Raw genomic sequence first — 18,376 nt, forward strand, 5'->3', positions numbered from 1 at the left:
CCTTTTATCTATGTAATTATTCCAGCTAATATTCATTGTAACTTTCAATGTGTAATCATTATAACGTTTGCGTGGCTTTTTTTAAAAAATGAATAATAATTTACACGAAGAAAAAAAATTTGAGATTAGAATTTGGAGTCTATAGGAGCTATAGCTTGGAAATTAAAAATTTTTAACGTTAACACCCACCTTCGCAAGCCCCTGTGAGATGAGCTATCGTTTAATTTGCCCATAGACTTTTTCTACATTTCTTACAGAAGATTCCTACCAAATATTGAGTTGATAGGAGTTATAGTTTAAAAACGGGAATTTTTCATTATTAACGCCCCCGCAATCCTCTTTGGGGTAGAATATCGTAAAATTCGTTCATAAATTATTTTTCCATCATTTACAGAAAATTCCTACAAAATTTGGAGTCTGTAGGAGTTATAGCTTATGAATTAAAAATTTTAATTGTTAATACCTACCCCCGCAACCCTCTGTGAGGTAAGATATCGTAAAATTCGTTTATAGATTATTTCTACATCTCTTACAGAAGATTCCAGCCAAATTTGAAGTCGATAGGAGCTATAGTTTAAAAACGGGAATTTTTCATTGTTAACGCCCCCGCAACCCCCCTTGTGGGTGGAATTTTGTAAAATCCGTTCTCAGCTGACTTTGACTCGGCAAAAGGAATATTCCTGCCAAATGTCAAATCTCTAGATCTTATAGTTCCAGAGATATCGTGATGAGTGGCTATATCTATAGAAAGTCTCCTATATATATTACACTGTAAAAAATTTGCGGAGTGAACGCGGAGTAAACGCGGAGTGAATGATTTTTAATTGATTCACTCCCAGCGGGAGTGATCTTTACTCCGAGAAGGAGTTAATTTTTATTAATAATAAAATTCACTCCGCATTCACTCCCAAAATAAATGAATTTAGAAATAAATAAATTTTTGTAAAGAAAATATTTTTATAAACCCTTTTTATATTTAATTATTAAAAATTTAATTTATTATTTTTAATAATATTTAATTTTAATTATTATTATAATGTTTTTATTTTTTTTTTCATAAATTAATTATAATTAGATAAAATTTTGTTTTATTAAATAATGACTTTTGTTAGAATTGCACTGTACTTTTTTAACTATTGACGTTGTTAAAGATATACGCTCATCCCGCTGTTACACTCATTAAGCGCTTTCATTTCAGTACCAACATGCATTTTGATATATTTTTCATATATACATATATATGATATATATAAATATATTAAAAATTGATTATTATTATTATTATTATTATTAAATGCTCAGGGGGGGTTATCCCCGGAGTCCGATTCTCCGAGGGCCCAGCCTGAGCTCCATCCGTTACTGCTGGACCACTCCGCACAACAAGGCGGTTAGTGATCACAGCAGGCCAAAGTCATTTCCCTTAAGAGACGGAGAGAACCAAGTAAAACAGCCTTCTGCATCCTAACTTCCAAGAACTCAGCTTTTGATGAGCAAGCTGGAACTTTGGCAAGTGAGGATACAAAAGACTGCTTCATCCCTCCTAGGACGCCAACAATCAGGACGACAAGCTTGACACGGTAACCTGGGTAAAGTTTACCAATTTCAAACAGGAGATCCTGATATATTTGTCTTTTGTGCTCTTCTTTGGCTGAGATGTTGTATTCAGCCGGGGCGAGAACTCAATGACATAAATGTCATGAGTGGCCTTGTCGAAGAGCACAATATCAGGTTTGTTGTGATCTATCCGCCGGGTTGTTGCAAATGGCATGTTCCAATAAATTTTGCAACTGTCATTCTCAACAACCTGGGGAATATCTCCTGGCAAATAAGGCAGCACTGGTGTCACGTCAATACCGTAGCAATGACGAAGATAGTAGTACAGTACTCTCAGGGCAGCATTGTGACGCTGGATATATGCACCTCTCGCCAGCACTGGACATGCCGACAAAAGGTGCATAAGCGTCTCCGGATGTTGTCTACACCTCCTACAGGACGTGTCCGGAAGCTGCACCTGGAGCACCTTGCTACGGTACTCAAGAGTGTTAATGACACCATCTTGGCAGGCAAATATGAACCCTTCAGTCTCGGACATCAGGCCCGCTGACTTTAAGAAGGAAAACGTCAGCTGGATGGACAAGCCATGATCACGCACGTGTTTAAAGAACACGCTGTGCATGGACTTGTCCATCAGTTCGCCAAGGAGTAGTTTTTCCTCGGCGTTCCTGATGACGCTCTTAAATTCCTCCTTTCGGAGTTCCATAAGAGCGTTTATTTCTCCCAGACCAAGGGTTCTTGCCGCATATATTGCTGCCTTATACAAGAATGACCCCTTATGCGCATTTTCATGTTTATGTACAATTTGCATAAGAAAGTCATCCTCGTCTGCAGTGAAATTGACAACTTCGTGTGTTAAACCCAGGACCAAACGGTCGTGAAGCCGCTCCAAACTCTGCAAACCTCTCCCACCGATGGACCGGGAGAGGTATAATCTGGCGACTGATGAATTGGGGTGCATGCTTCAATTCATATTAATGATCTTACGGGTTTTGATGTCGAGATCTCGTAAATCCTTTCGGGCCCATTTCAGGACACCGAAGGAGTATAGTAAGACTGGGACAGCGAGCATGTTAGTAGCTGAGACTTTGTTTTTGCCGGAAAGTTCGGAGGACCAAATTTTCCGGAGTCTCCTAACATACTCACTCTGGAGAGTTGTTCGGACTTCAGAGACCGCATGCATGCGGTGCTCTTCCATTCCTAGATATCTATACAACTCCCCGGCGTCTAATTGTCTTAAGACACTCCCATCTACTAACTCGACATCATCACCAGTATCAGAGCACTTACCCCTCGCCAGATGTACGACCGCACACTTGTCCAACCCAAAAGACATTCCGACATCTCGTGTGTACTCTGTTACGATGTTGAGGGCTGCTTGTAGATGATCTTCATCAGCACTATATAGCTTCAGATCATCCATGTAAAGCAGATGGGTGATCGAATATTTTCGATCACCCGGAGGCCCCACAGAGTACCCACGAGTTTTACGGAGAGCAACAGATATAGGCAGCAGTGAAATGCAAAACAGCAGAGGGCTCAAGGAATCGCCTTGAAGACCCCTCGTTTGTACTCTACAACTCCGGTTACGTGCAATGCGTTTCCACTTCCAATGTGAAAACGCGTTCGCCAGAGCTGCATTGTACGCCGAATGCATTCCACTATTTCGGGATTGACTCCCAGGCATTTGAGTAGATATAAAATCAACTCATGTGGAGTTGAGTCAAATGCCTTGCGATAGTCAATCCAAGCCATTGACAGGTTGCGTTGATAGTAGATAGCATCTTGTAAGACGCATCGATCCACTATCAGGTTCTCCTTGCAACCTGACAGGCCTCTTTTACTGCCACGTTGTTCATATATCTGTTGCCATACAGGCTCTATCTGCTGCAAGATACGGTTATTTAAAATTTTTGTAAAAATTTTATAAACCGCATTCAAGCAGGTGATAGGCCTGAAATTCTTAGGGTCAGACAAGTCATCTTTTTTAGGTATCAGTACGGTTCGCCCTTCTACAAGCCAGTTCGGAATCGGATCGTCAGCTCTAATGTACGATGTAAATATGCAGGCCAGATGGAGGTGGGTAGAAGTAAACTTCTTCCACCAGAAGACATTAATGCCATCTGGTCCCGGAGCAGCCCAATTTTTGCTGCCATTTAGAGCTGAACGAACTTCATCCACACTGACTGTAGGGCTCTCTTCATCAGCATTCTGCCGACGGTGTTCCCGACAGAATGCTTTGAAGTCGTGCAGAGCTGGAGTATTGGCGTTCACGTTTGGTTGATCTCCATACAACTCAGTCCAAAAAGCTTCCACCCGCTCAGGTATTGGATAAGTCCCAGTAACATCGGTCTTTGCTGTCAGAAACCGTGAAGGGATGGATCGAAACAACGAGTTGTCGACCAACCGCTTCAGCCTTTTCTCTAGTGACTTTTTGGCAGTCACTAGAGCCCGCAATTTATTAAGAGACTCTTCTTTGATGACAAGAAGAGTACTCTTGTTCAGTGTGTGATGACGCCACCGAAGTTCAGCAACAATGCATCGAATTCGGGGCGTGTATGCTTTTTGAGTTGTTTCGAACTCAATCACACACTGAATGCGGGAGACATGTTTCCGGGATCTGTCAATTTTGGAGCCAAGTTGTAAGATGCGCTGTCTCAACCTTGCCTCGATCGAGAGACAATGTCTCTCTCTCGGAAAAGCCGAAACTGCTGCACCATACACAACCTGGCTCACAGTGAGCAGGGTGGAGTCCTCCAGGATGGTTGCACGGAGATCTTCGTTTACCGCGTCAAGCTGTTGTTGGGAGTAAGTTATCTTTTTAGATATACTTGCCGTCCTACAAAGGGATTGTTGTTGTCCAAGGAGGAATTATTATTATTATTATTATTATTATTATTATTATTTGTTGATTTATAATAAATCATTTATAGTAAATTAATTTTGAGATTTTTTTGTAAAACGAAAATTCATCCTTATTTTATTTTTTTTAAAAACTCCGAAGGCGGATGTTTTTCGGAGTGAAATCCGGAATCACTCCGGAAACAAAAACTCCGGATTTACTATCTACGCGGAGTGATTAATTACTTCACTCCGGAACTCCGAGTGATGGGAGTGAAATGGGAGTGAAATTCACTCCCGATTCACTCCGGATTTTTTACAGTGTAGGGTGTGCCAAAATGTAATTTCCGTGAAGAACCTTTTAAAATTGGAATTGTGAATTCCGCTTTTAACAGCCGCTGTGTTTAAGCATTTCCTGAAATATTTCGGGGTAAGAGGATTTATTTGATTTTCACAGAATTTTTAACAGGAGATTCAATTGGGCACTTCCGGCCAAATTTTGAATTTTCAGCGGAAATGCCCAAACTAAGCTCTTGTTAAAAAATTCTATGAAAATCAAATAAATAAACAATAAAAAATCTTAATCTTTAAAATATAGCTTCAAAAAGCTGCAAATTTGGTAAGGATTTTTTCATCTGTCACGTAGAGATCATCTCAATACGGATTTCAATGAATTCTACTTCCGATTCGATGGAATGTGCAAGTCAAAATAATACTCCGATCGAATTTCAAGTCTAGATCTAAAGCTACAATTCTATAAAGTGCCCAGGGGAGCGGGTAGGTAACAGCTAGTTAAATTATATAAGTAAAAACAATGATTAAAGTGTTCTATATAAAAAGTTGACAATATTGATTTGAAATACCACAAAAAAAAAATTAAAATATTCATGATCACTGTTAGTGTCAATAATGGGGGCTTTTAACTTAGTATATATATATATATATATATATATATATATATATATATATATATATATATATATTTTTTTTTTTTTTTTTTTTTTTTTTTTTTTTCAAGTAAACAGTTAATCAGTAATCAGTTAGTGATATAATATAAAGAAGAATACCTTTTCTGTAGAGTCGCATTCCTTCTGTTCGGGGATCTATATTACGAAGACAATGATCGCCGGCTTCTTTGATATAAATCTCGTCGTCGTTAACGATTAAACCGACGAAACATTCAGTAGGAGCATAAGCGTCGTTCGTTGTATCATTACGTTTTGTGTATGTATACATTACTCCTCTTTCTTCCCATTGTCCAAGGCATAAATATGTGCGCTCTGTAATATAATATGGAAGTAAGTATTAATAAGTTGATTCTAATTCAAAGGTTTTTTAGTCTTAAATTGAAAAAAATTTTTTTTATCATTAAGTTATTGTATAGAATTATAGAACACTTCTTTTATAAATATTTAAAAAACTTTTAATTAAATCTTCGGATTGAGATATCTAATTTCGCAACGGCAAAAAATATTTAGTGTAAAAAATTGATCATCAATGAACCAGAAATAAAGTAAATATGTATGTAGTCATGTCATCGGATGTAATTTGTATCATCAAGATTTTTTTTCACGCCAGTGGAACAAATCAATTGGTTAAAATTACTAAGATTAGATAAAATGAATCATTCGGTCCGTTTTGATCCTTGCTTGATTTTTTGAACCATGAAAACTACTTTTTACGGTAGGAAAAAAATTAAATTGAAAAATAAGATAAAATTAAAAGTTTTGAATTATTCCGTGAAAATTTTTCTACGCTCTGATGTAAAAAGAATTTATTATAATTGTTGAAGTTTTTAAACACTTAATTTTATTTTTAAAAATACTTTATAATATACTAAATACTTTAGTACTACAAAAGTATCAATATATCTAAAGTAAAAAAAGAGATAGCATGTAAAAAATCTTATTTTGTTGTCATTAAATTCTAATAAATTACCTAATTTTTTAGAAACTTATACATGAAAACAAAACGATACGAATAAAATTAAAATATTGGTTATTGTCAAATAAACATTTATAATTTACGCCGAAATTTAATACAAATGATATGTACTAATCTTCTAAGAACCGCTAATATCTTTATAATTATCCATAGTATATAAGTTTGCTTAACAGCCGATCCCATCTTTTTTTCGCGTCGCACTCACAGCGGTTTTATGTTTTTCTTCTAAACAAATGAGAATTTCGATAAAAAAAAAGCTCTGATATAAAGTAGATAATTAAAAAATCTTTTACGTGGCAGAGCATTTTTTTTTCAAAAATCTTTTTTGTTTAGAAAAGAAATGAAAAGCTGCTATCATAGGGACCGGCTCTTAAAATAACCCAAAAAGATTGATATATAATTTTTATATTTTTAGTTTTTATTGGCTGTCAGTCTAATACAACAATTTTTTCTCTATTTTTTCGTAATATTGTTAGCTTGTATTTCCCTTCAGACATAAACAATATATTGTCAATTCATATCTAAATTTGTCATTCAAATAAATTTGACTGAAAAAATAATTCAGATGGTCCAGACCAGGGTTCGATCCTGGATCTTTTGATTAATATTCAGTCAATTACTATTCAGTCACCTATTAATGGCAAACTCAATCGTGAATTATAGTTCTAATGTAGTATAATATTAATTTTTTAATTCCTTGATCTCCTGTTAATATATTTTTGAAGCCGATGGTATACTTTTTAATATTTATTTTTTCTAAAGACTGGTTTTATAATACTTTATATTGTTATAAACTTTATACATTTCTAAAAACCAGACTTTAGAAAAAATAAATATCAAAAAATTGATATAAGTATAATGTTATAAAAATTGTTTATTTTATTAAATTAAACAAGTCATTACCGGGCCTGCGTGCAGGTCCATTGATCAAAAAATTTTTCTTAATTCAAATATAGCTTTTTTATATTTTTTATCAAAAAATTTAATAAATTTAAAAAATTCTTGAACCAAAAAAATCTAATCCAGAAAATAATTTTTCATTCTTTCACTGTAATTAAAATTAAGAAATAGAGAATAAGAAAAATTCTAAAAATGCCCTTAAAACTAAGAATATCTTTTTCATAAATTAAAATTCTGTTTGTACTGTCTTAAAAAATGAATAAAGATATAAAAAGAAGAATATACCTTCATATAACTCTCCAGATTCACAGTCGGTAACTTTGTAGTACATAATTTCTTTAGTATTGCAGTTACTACTCAATTCGGCGCACGTGCCAGGTAAATCTGGTATTCTGCCTATATAATGACCCGTGATAGGGCACGGAGATTCAACAATTCGCTCCAATCCTGCATGATATGAATAAAAATAATAAATTCATTAGTTTTTTAAAATTAAAAATACATAAAAATAAAGATGAATATTTAACAATTGAATTAATAAAATACTTACGAGCTTGGGTCATCCATGGACTAGTACTATCATACCTATCTAAAGTAGGATCTTCACACAAAGATTTTGCGTACACGGGACTTGAAATAGTTCCTAGAAAGAAGAAATATAACTTTTATTTCCTGTCGTTAATAATAATGAAAAAGAGCTTAGACACTATGAAAGAAGAAACTATTTATATGTACGATTAGTGTCATAGAGACTTACCGATCTTGAATTCCATAACATTTTCACTTCTCTGTCTCATCATCATACAAACGTAAGCCTGATTTTCACTGAAAAGAAGAAACAAAAATAAAAAATAAATAACAGTTTTATTTTGTTGTGTTATCGATGGCAATAAATCAACGAAGAAACATCGCCGTTTAAGTGTAATTTTATCTAAAAAGACTTTATCTGATCATGATTGCTCACCAGTGATCTTTCGAGTAGACTATGTAGCGATCAGTGTCGTCATCGGAGTCAACAGTGACGAATGTATAGCTACGGTAACCATTCAAATCGTTGAAGGACATCGTGCTTTTGGAGATAACCGACTCTTCCCAGTCGCCGTGTACCCACTTCGGATACCTGTTTCGAGACAAATAAAAAAAAAAAAAAAAGCATTTAGTATCTTTGATATTTAAATTTTTATATCATCGTTTAATTTATTAACTGCTCATTATTTTGTTTTAGATTTATACTCAGAAAATAAGAAAAAGCAATATAGTGTTCATTAAGGCAAGAATTAAAAATAAAAGAAGAAAAATAAGAAGAAGAAAAACGGTAAATTGTATATGAGATACTAACGATGCTAAATGAGATGAGACATAATCTGGCATTTTTTGTAAATTAAGAGCTCGTGTGAGGATTAAAGTTTCGTAGCCGCTTGTTGAATTATGAAGATTTTGGGTACAGCTAGAGTCACTACTGAATGCCATGTATATTCTGCTGGTTGATGAGTCCGAATGATACAGCTGAAATATTTTATTCATTTAGTAATTAATTAATTGGTGAGTTTTATGATTTTTTTTACACGGAAAAAAGTAAACTGTAATATTCACTCGGATTCCGGTTAGTTTTTATAGTTTCAAACAGTAAAGCGGACATCGGGGTGGCAAAAATGTAAATATTACAGAACTTAATGTAGAAAGTATAAAAGCCACAATTTATAATTTAATATCCAAAATAAGTAATTAGTAGTTGTCCCTATAGTAAATAACGACTCTTTTATCTTTAAAAATTACAGTTTCAAACAGTAAAATTTGCCGTTTCAATATATAGTCTATATTATGAAGAGAAGGGGAACTCAGATGAAAGAGAAGGGGGTCTCACTCTGGGAGAATTTAATATTTCAAACAGTAAAAATTATACTTTTAAAATATACATTTTACCAGTCTAAGCAAGTCAATAATTACAGTTTGATTTTTAGCGTTGCGTTTAAAATTTACCATTTTACTTTGGAAATATTGACGTTGCTTGTATTAGAAATTTACTAACTTTATTCTATACTTTTTACATATCATAACATCATTTTTTAGGTACGAAATGATAAATATTAAAGTCTGAATTCTTAATTATTATACTTTAACATTTTAGACATTTACATGGCGAATATTACTGTTTGAAATAGTATTTTCTTCCATGTAAAGAGTAAATTGTAAGGTTTAAATGGTAAATATTACAATGTGAATAGTAAAATAATGATTTTACTGTTTGAAGTGGTAATTTTTAGCAGTTGATCATTACTTATTATAAATCGACTGTTATTTATTACAGTTTACTTTTTTCCGTGTATGTTTAGAATAGTCGATGAATTTCTTCTCTTAATTTATTCAATGTTTCATTGTTTTTTTTTATCTACAGGATTGATTGAAAATTATTCAGTTAGTTGACTTTTTAGAGTATATAAGTAATTCATTTTCAATTTCAATTGATTATTTGTTTTTCATTCTTTATATCAGCATATATTCTTCTTAAATAAGTAAGAAGAAGTATGGCAATTCAGAATTGTTTTAGTATTTATAATTACTTCTGATAAAAATTTTAAAATTAAACTTAATAATGTTATTTGAAATCAAAACTGTTTAAAAATCATTTTTTATGACTTTAATGTAGAAAAATATTTTATTTACATGAATAAAAAAAGCAATCACTGAAAAAGAAATAACGATTAAATTATACTACTATTTATAAAAATGATGAACAAAAATTTTTGTAGTCCAATATATATCATTTTCAAAAGGTAAACTGTTTTTTATTAAAAGTTATAAAAAAAAAAAAAATAACTCTTAGTTAAACTTGATCAAACTGCGTAAAAAAATGTATCATTATTTTTAAATTCTAAAATAATAGAATCGGGGTAAAAATAGTTAATTCACAATTTTACTATATTAGTAATTATATTATTATTTATTATGAATCTCATGAATTTAATTATATTTTTATTTATATACATCAAAAATTTATGTAATTACTTGATGTATTTTGTAAAAATTGCCATCTGGTATTTCATTAAGTTAAATAAATTATAATTCCATTTTTAATAATTCATATACTGAAAAATAAACTGAAGAAGAAAAAATAATTAAATTAGACTACTTATACAAAAATGATAAGAAAATTTTCTATTAAAAATTTTAAAGAAGAAATAATTTTAAGTTCAATTTAATTAAACTGCGTAAAAAAAATGTATTTTTATTTTTACATTCTAAATAGAAAAAACTGAAGTTGAATTTTTTTTCAAATAAAAAAATAAAATTTTCCAACAGTTTTGCTTTCTAGTAGTAGAACTGTTATAACGCTATAACTTTATTGGCAATAAATCCAATATTAAAATCAATTTTATGACAGAGATTCTTTTTACAGATACAGATGTACACGAATATATATACCCTGAGAAGAAAAACAATAAACTTTTATTGTTATTAAATTCTGAGAATGAAATGAATCGAATAAAGTGTATTATTCGAATTAAAACAAAAACGTACCCCACAACGATATCGGGGCCTAAAATCATCGCCGTCACGGGTGTCAAGAAGTGCAATAAATCGTGTGTTATTACTATAATCAGGTCCAGCTGGCCAACTTCCCAAGCAATTGAATGTAATATCTGTGGAACATACATTAAGTATAATTTAATACCATATGATATAATGATAATGACAATCTTTGGATGCAAATAATAAATATGAGTGGTATCAGCCGGTGATGGTTGATTTCAAAAACAAAATAAAGGGTGAAGAGTAATTGTAACGAGAGGACACTGGAATGTAGTCAGTAATTAATATGATAAATAAAAATAAAAAATATGTAACGGAGTTGGATAATAAACTGCTGATGGGATCCGCGATGAACAAGGTACATGCATATTTAACAGCTCAGTAACCTGATAATTGCTATTAAAATGTGATAATTAAAAAAAGATCACGATAAAAATATATTTATGTATTTAATTAACGGTGTATGTTTGTATAGATGTATGTTTCAGGATAATTTTTCTATTTTATACTGTGTAGCTTACTTCTATCGACTTCAGTTGTACGATTTTCGACGATTAAATTAGTCCCGTGATTTTCGAAGGCACATTTTTTAAATTGCAGCCGGAATACCGAGCCGTCTGGGCAGTTGTCCAGCGTCGATGAGAATGTGTTGCATTCGGTGGCATCTTCCGTCCCATCGTTAACGTTGTATTTAAAGAAATATTTTCCCGCTATTGGGCAAAATTCGTTTCGAATTGGTAGTCCTCCGATTTCTTTTGTACCTGGAACAGCAAGTTCAATAATATTTTTATTTATAATACAATTAATAGTAATTTTTTTTATTTTCGGTAATTACTCAAGTTTTCTTAGTAACTTAGTTATTAGCTTAAATTCTACTGTAATTTTAAAAATAGAAAAGAAAAACATTAATAAACATAAAGTAATATTAGTCTATAAAGACTTAAAATTTTGAGAAATACAATAATAATTTTTTGTATATTATTATCATCATAATTATCGACATTAATCATTGCCATCATACTATCAAACAGTTGTAAACAATTTATGACTTTTAATGGCCTTAATCCTCATTCACTCGTTCTAAGCTGAACAAGTACAAAGTACATTTATTTCGAAACTCATTGATTGTACTCGAAGACGTTATCGTAAAAGATAATGAGTTCCAGAAATTACAACCCGTTACAATAAATGAACGCTGATATGAAGTAGTTCGAGCTTTTGCTCTTCCTTTTGGAACTTTAAGAGTGTCTGTTCTTGTCAGATCACGATGAAGGAGTACATTCGGCTTAAGCTCGAGCTGGCTACCAAATAGACCCGGCCGCATAAGACACAACGCTTTATAAAATTCTGATGCTATTAAAAATAGTCTTCGATTACGAGGTATGAGCTATTGTAGCCTTTATCGATACTGCGAAATATGCTCACGACGCCGAATACGCAACATTGTTGTCAGAGAAGAAGAAATAAAATTTTGTAAAATTTTTTTTAACAATGTTGGAAAAGTTTATTTTAGAGACTGTTATTTTTTGAAAAGTTCTAATTTGTATGGGTGAGATCCTGAAAAATTGAATATTTTTAGAGATGTGTTAAATTTCACTGTCGTGAAATTTGAACCAAGACTATTATTTTTAAAAAATTCATTTAAATCAGGCGGAAGATTTTTGAACCAAATAAAATAAATAAAAAACAAATTCCTTAAAGAAATTTTCTTATTTCAAACTTTTTTTTTCTTAAGTAAACTTAATTTTTTTTTAACAGTGTGAGAATTTAATGACAGTTAAGTTAGTCGACATCTAAAAATGTTTATAACTTTTTTTCTTGAAAAAATTATTACAAAAGAAAAAAAAATTTCATTTGTAAAAATCTTGAATAACTTTAATGCAATTTAAAAAAAATATTTTTTTGTTCTTATTTAATAAATGAGAAAAAATTAAAAACATCGGCTAGCTTTAGTATTATGAGAATTTAACTAGTATATATTTTTTCTGAAAATTTTATTTGTTCATAAGAATTTAAGAAAAAAATTTTCATTTCCTTGAAATTCAACATTTTCATTGAAGAAAAAAAATTGATAATAAAACATTTAATAGCCGAATTTTAAAAATGAAAATGAATAATATTTATATCCCTACAAATCCCAGGATTTAAATTCAAATTTTTCAATACAAAATTTTCAGAATTCATTTCATAGCACAATTTCCTCGAGTTTTCCTATTGATCACAATTTATGTACCAAACTAATAATTACTACACACAAAAACGAGGCATCATTTCCTTTATAAAATTCTAGAGTTCAAAGACGAGGAAAAAAAAAAACTGAAATATTCTTCGGAATTAAACATAAATACAAACTTAATACGTGACCGGAGATTGTTTGGCTGGGATTTAGTGTTTTGTCGATATCCGAAACAGGAAGCCGGCGGTTTTAGTCCACAGAATACTTTATACATAATACATAATAATAACGTTTTGAATAGAGCGATATGTAATAAATGAAAAATTCCAGAGATCATTCAGAAAATTTTTTGTGAAACTTTGGATTGAGTCAGTACAGGTCTACGGGTATATCTAGTTTGTTCTTTTTTCTAATGGACAGGAAGTAGATGAAACTACACACCGTTCGTGAAAGGGTCTTCGTTACTCTCCCACGTCTTAATATAAGTTCTTCTATTTATTCTTGGATCTTACTTACATACTTCGTGGTCTTGGTCTCCGTCTTGGTCTTAGTCTTGCTTTTTAATGCATATGTGTATGCACATAATTCTCTTTACTCGGTTTCTTCTTTGAGCTACACCAAATACACGAGCAGAGATATGCGCGTGGGGTAAATTTTTGTGGGATTTCCTGTTCTCACGTGGGCTTTCTGTAATATCTGTGTATATATAATATATAAACCTCTCCAAGAAATTCAAGACACTAGACTATGAATCTCGCACGCGCGTGACCAATTTTTTGCTTTTTGGATTTATAACCAGAAAACTTATAAATAATAATAATAATAATAATAATAATAATAATAATAATAATAATAATAATAATAATAATAATAATAATAATAACAATAAAATTATTATCTATATTATTAAGAGAATAAGAAAAATTTTGTGTCCAGGATAGTCATATGATAAAATTGGTTTTTTTTAGTGAAATTTAGTGTTATTGCAAAGGTCTTGACTTGAATTTGTGCCTTTTCAAGGTTTCATGTCATTCTCACCGATAGTCATTTTATCATGATAAATATTTAGGCTACATTCGAAAATACTCTATCTCTAGATACATATATGTATCTAATTATAATTAAGAAGTGAGCTTGTATCTTGTGAACTATTGACATTTTTAAAGATATAAGTTCACCCCGAAATTACACTCATCGAGACCTTTCATTTGAGTATCCACATCAATTTTTCATATATTTTATATATTTATATATATGTATATATGAAAAATATATCAAAATGCATGTGGGTACTTAAATGAAAGGTCTCGATGAGTGCAATATCGAGATGAGCTTATATCTTTAAAAACGTCAATATTTAAGAAAGTACAGTGCAATTTAACAAATGTCATTTTTTTATAAAACAAAATTTCATTTATTTATTGTTCACAAGCCACCGCAGTCACATAGTGATTGCAAGTTATTAGTTTTTATTATTGTTAAAATGTAGAATTTGAAAGAAAAAATTTTTTCAATGTTGAGAAAAAAAATTTTTTCTTAAAAAGTGGAAAATTCTTGAATTTAAATGAAATCTGCATTTACGAAGAAAAATTTCTTAGCACAAAAATTAACACAAAAGGCTTTTTGAATAATATAAAAATGAACATATGAAAATGAATGTAAACTTTATTAATAAGTTGTATTTTTTTTTTTACAGATAATGATTTTTCTAGCTTCTGTAGGCAATCTCCAGGAGGTCCTGTAAAAAAAGGTGTCTTTTGATGAACACGATATCTCCAGTTTGAATGATTGAAATTTAAAAACCAAAAAATTTTGTTAATGTATATTATTTAGTACTTAATCAAAGAAACTATTAAAATATCTATTTTAAAAAAAAAATTTTTTTTGAATTTTCCATTAAAATTTGATCCTTAAATTATTTATAAAAACATCGAATATTCTTCGGAATGATTTATTTTTTAATAAATTGCTAAAAATAAAATCAAGAAAATTTTCTAAAAATTTGAAACTGACATTAATTTTTCGATGTCCTATATACTCAAATTATTATATCAATTACAAAAATTGAATAAAAAAGTTTTTTTTTTAATTCGATTAGATGTAAGTACCTTCTATATACAAATTTAATGATAATAAATTTTTTCTCACCATCAGTGATTGAAACATAACTTAAGCGGTGACAAGAATGCAATTGGTTAAATTTTTTATGATAAATAAAGGAATAAAAAAAGGAATAAAAAATATAGTGTCTGTCATTGCGAGTTAGTGAAAAGACCGGACGTAAAGCAATTTCATTTGGTCACGGACAAGGTCATTTTCTCGACAGGTAGACTACTAGTCATAGCTGTTAAGTATTATACAGCAGCAGCAGGAGCAGTAGTAGCAGCAGCAGAGTGACTACCAGCAAAATTGAACCATGAACGATCAACGGAAAGCATTGAGCATTGAACCAGACAATTCTCATTCATCTTTCTCACTACCTGTTCTCTTTCATGAATTTTTTTTTCAGTACAAGTTGGCTTCATTGACCTCCGGATCGAGCATTTGTATTTCATCTCGAGATTCAAGATCCAGACGCAAGACGCAAGATGCGAGACGCAAGACGCGAGACTCTATAAGAGATCAGTCGGTGCATTTTAAAAAGTTACAGGCCATTGGCAAAGACAAGTTTTTGTAATATAAATTACTTAACAATGCATCAATGAATAAATCCAGAGATTGAGATTGAGATAACTTTGTATCAAATTGTATATTCTTTGTAGTTAATATTTATATATGCATTGTAATAATATGGGAGTGTATTTATAAGTGATTAAATACTTTTTCAAATACACACCCATAATAATAATAATAATAAAATAATACTGTAAATAAAAAATAAAAACTAATAATAATAATAATAATACACTGCGAAAAATCGGGAGTAAATTTTAAACAAATAAAATACTCTGCATGCGAAATATGTCATTTATGTAAAATTTAAGTTTGTAAAAATCAACTATAAAGTAAACTATGAACGTCTCTCAAATTTACCTAGCCTAGTTTACTTTATGGATCAACTTAATTACTAAAACTACCTTCTCTTGTTTTTACTATCAAGGAATCTACCTGTTATCAACCTAAAACAGCTAATTAATCTTCCATATAAATTGAATTATCTCTAATACTACGTTGTCTATCTATATAAACCTACTCTTGTAGAGTTTTTGTTGATTATCATACACACTGACTTTGTTTGTTTACTTTTAAATTACTTTAATATCAATCCACTTTCAGAAAAATATTCTAAACGAAATTGCAAAATAATCTAAAATCATCTTTTACTTAAATACGTGTACTTTAATACAATAAAAACGTATACTTTGCCATTGCCTTAGCATTAAATTATAAATAAATAAATGAAAATACATATTTTTTTAAATTTGACGTTATTGAAAGATTAAATTAAATTTTCATAAAGATAATTTTGTTTTTAAGTCTTGTTAATAAATCTTAACATAAAAAGTAGGAAATAATAAATTGTCAAAATTACTATTAAAGTTAACTGAAACATGGAATTTTTGAAGATTTCTTAACAAATAAATTATTGCAGAGAGAGTTTATCGAAAAATGCTACTTCAAATTTTGAATAATGTTGGAATATGCGTCATTATTTTCTTGCCAGAGTTCAAAATTAATCCATGATATCGAATACTATTTCGAGGAATGAATGTTTATATAGTGATAGATGTTTATATGATATAGGATATTTTATATATGTTTACAGAAATAAGTATATAGTACTAAGCTAGTTATGTCTTATAAGTTGAGTTTTAGTCAGTTGGTTACAGGAGCGCTCCTTGTAAAGATATTCCTTTTGAGTCATAATTTAATAAAGGCATTATAATAGAATAAATAAATCTGATAAATAAAAAAACTCATGCATTTTTTTTTTTAAATACTTAAATTTATTTGTTATAACAAACTGACAATGGCTATATTAATTCTTAAAATCTCTAAATACGCATTTTGTAATTTTTAAACGAATAACAACTGTTTCTTTTTTATTATTAAATAAAAACTATAAAGAATTTTTTATTTTGATAATATCAAATGAACTTCACTCCAGAAGGATTAAACCATTTAAAAGTTATCTACTTCTCAAACTTTTTACGAAATAATATATATATTATTTAAATATTAATTATGCATTAATTATAGACGATACTTTTATCTATACGTGGATAATATTGCAAAAATTAAAAATAATTTCATCAAAAATTTCGAACTCCGGAACTTAAGCTGAAGGTTGTTAACGAACACAAAGATTATCAGTCTTAAAAATCACACGATTTAATCTCACATAATAATTCCGTTAAGCTTGCAGTACATCGCGTTGGACAAACACATTATTCAACATTTAAAATTTTTAAACTACGTATAATTAAATATATACCTCGAACGGTGGATTATAATTAGTGTCAGTTAAAAAAATAAATAATGTAAGTCGAACTGGAAGTAAGCTTCTTCATACACTTCATATAATGCGATAGATACAGAAGTATAAGTATAAATGTAAGTACGACTATTAAGTGAAATAATTATCGAAGCGGAAGTTTGAATTGCCGGAGTAATACCGGGGATCTTCGAAAGCATCAAGACCAGCCAGGTGAACAAGTATACTAAAGTATTGATAATGATAATGACCAATAAAGCGCAACGTAGCAATAAATATTTACTTATTTTCTTTGTTTTAATTCCCATGGGCATGACGAACACGATCAGCGTTCCCCGTCAATGATCTTTTATTTAATTCCGTGAAACAAAAAGTTTACTAAAAGGAATAAGAGGGAAGAGAAATAAAGGGAAAAAGCAACAGTCGGAGGATGAGGACTGAGGATGTTAAAAAAAAAAAAAAAAAAAAAAAATAGTTTGAATCGGTTGGATGGTCAATTGGCCAGAGGTTCAATGTTTAAGTATTCAAAGGCGTCAACAAAATACCCTCGAGGACCACCAACGCTATGACTGTTTCTTTTCTAAGCTACACAGAGTCGGTTAAATAATGACTGCGACCGGGATGAGGAGGACCAAGAGCAGAGTGATAGAGAGAAATAAAATGTTATATTATACACGTCGACTCTTTTCTACCTACATTTATTTTATATACCATCAGTTTCGCGTCCGTGTTTTTTATCCTGCCGCACCCTAACTTGCCTCTGCATTCTCTTTGGAGGCGTGGGAGTGCCTTATACTTTAACAACACAACTAACTCGTTGGATCCAACTCCAAGAGATTCTCAAGATCTCGTTGTACTGATCTCTGCCTTCCTTAGTATGCCAATGATAATAGTTCCTATATTTTGCTGCTATATGCTCGGTACCAAACTATCTTAACGATAACTATCTTGTTTATTTCATATTTTTGCAAAATTCTGTTATTATTATTATTATT

The 18,376-nt window shown here is 30.7% G+C and overlaps 1 protein-coding gene and 2 long non-coding RNA genes across 3 annotated transcripts in view; 2 read left to right on the forward strand and 1 right to left on the reverse strand.

Annotated features, from left to right (window-relative positions):
- LOC141526995 (uncharacterized) overlaps positions 1 to 18,376 on the reverse strand; it is a 55,115-nt gene that overhangs the window by 1,152 nt on the left and 35,587 nt on the right. Inside the window, exons 4-11 of the mRNA XM_074242208.1 lie at positions 11,292 to 11,531; positions 10,759 to 10,880; positions 8,579 to 8,745; positions 8,204 to 8,359; positions 7,997 to 8,064; positions 7,790 to 7,882; positions 7,525 to 7,686; positions 5,463 to 5,675 (exon numbers count right to left, since the gene is read on the reverse strand). Coding sequence (XP_074098309.1) covers positions 5,463 to 5,675; positions 7,525 to 7,686; positions 7,790 to 7,882; positions 7,997 to 8,064; positions 8,204 to 8,359; positions 8,579 to 8,745; positions 10,759 to 10,880; positions 11,292 to 11,531 — 1,221 coding nt within the window. The remainder of the gene's footprint in view (positions 1 to 5,462; positions 5,676 to 7,524; positions 7,687 to 7,789; positions 7,883 to 7,996; positions 8,065 to 8,203; positions 8,360 to 8,578; positions 8,746 to 10,758; positions 10,881 to 11,291; positions 11,532 to 18,376) is intronic.
- On the forward strand, positions 8,371 to 10,771 carry LOC141526997 (uncharacterized). The gene is made up of 3 exons (XR_012479118.1): positions 8,371 to 8,554; positions 8,626 to 8,781; positions 10,637 to 10,771. It is a non-coding gene; the product is annotated as an uncharacterized LOC141526997 (long non-coding RNA).
- Positions 10,874 to 15,731, forward strand: LOC141526998 (uncharacterized). Its single transcript, XR_012479119.1, has 3 exons — positions 10,874 to 11,128; positions 14,643 to 14,766; positions 15,101 to 15,731. It is a non-coding gene; the product is annotated as an uncharacterized LOC141526998 (long non-coding RNA).

The sequence above is a fragment of the Cotesia typhae genome, unplaced genomic scaffold (assembly GCF_013202065.1).
Source record: "Cotesia typhae breed Kobodo isofemale line unplaced genomic scaffold, CoteBio_Ctyphae contig_4, whole genome shotgun sequence".
NCBI classification, from domain to species: domain Eukaryota; kingdom Metazoa; phylum Arthropoda; class Insecta; order Hymenoptera; family Braconidae; genus Cotesia; species Cotesia typhae.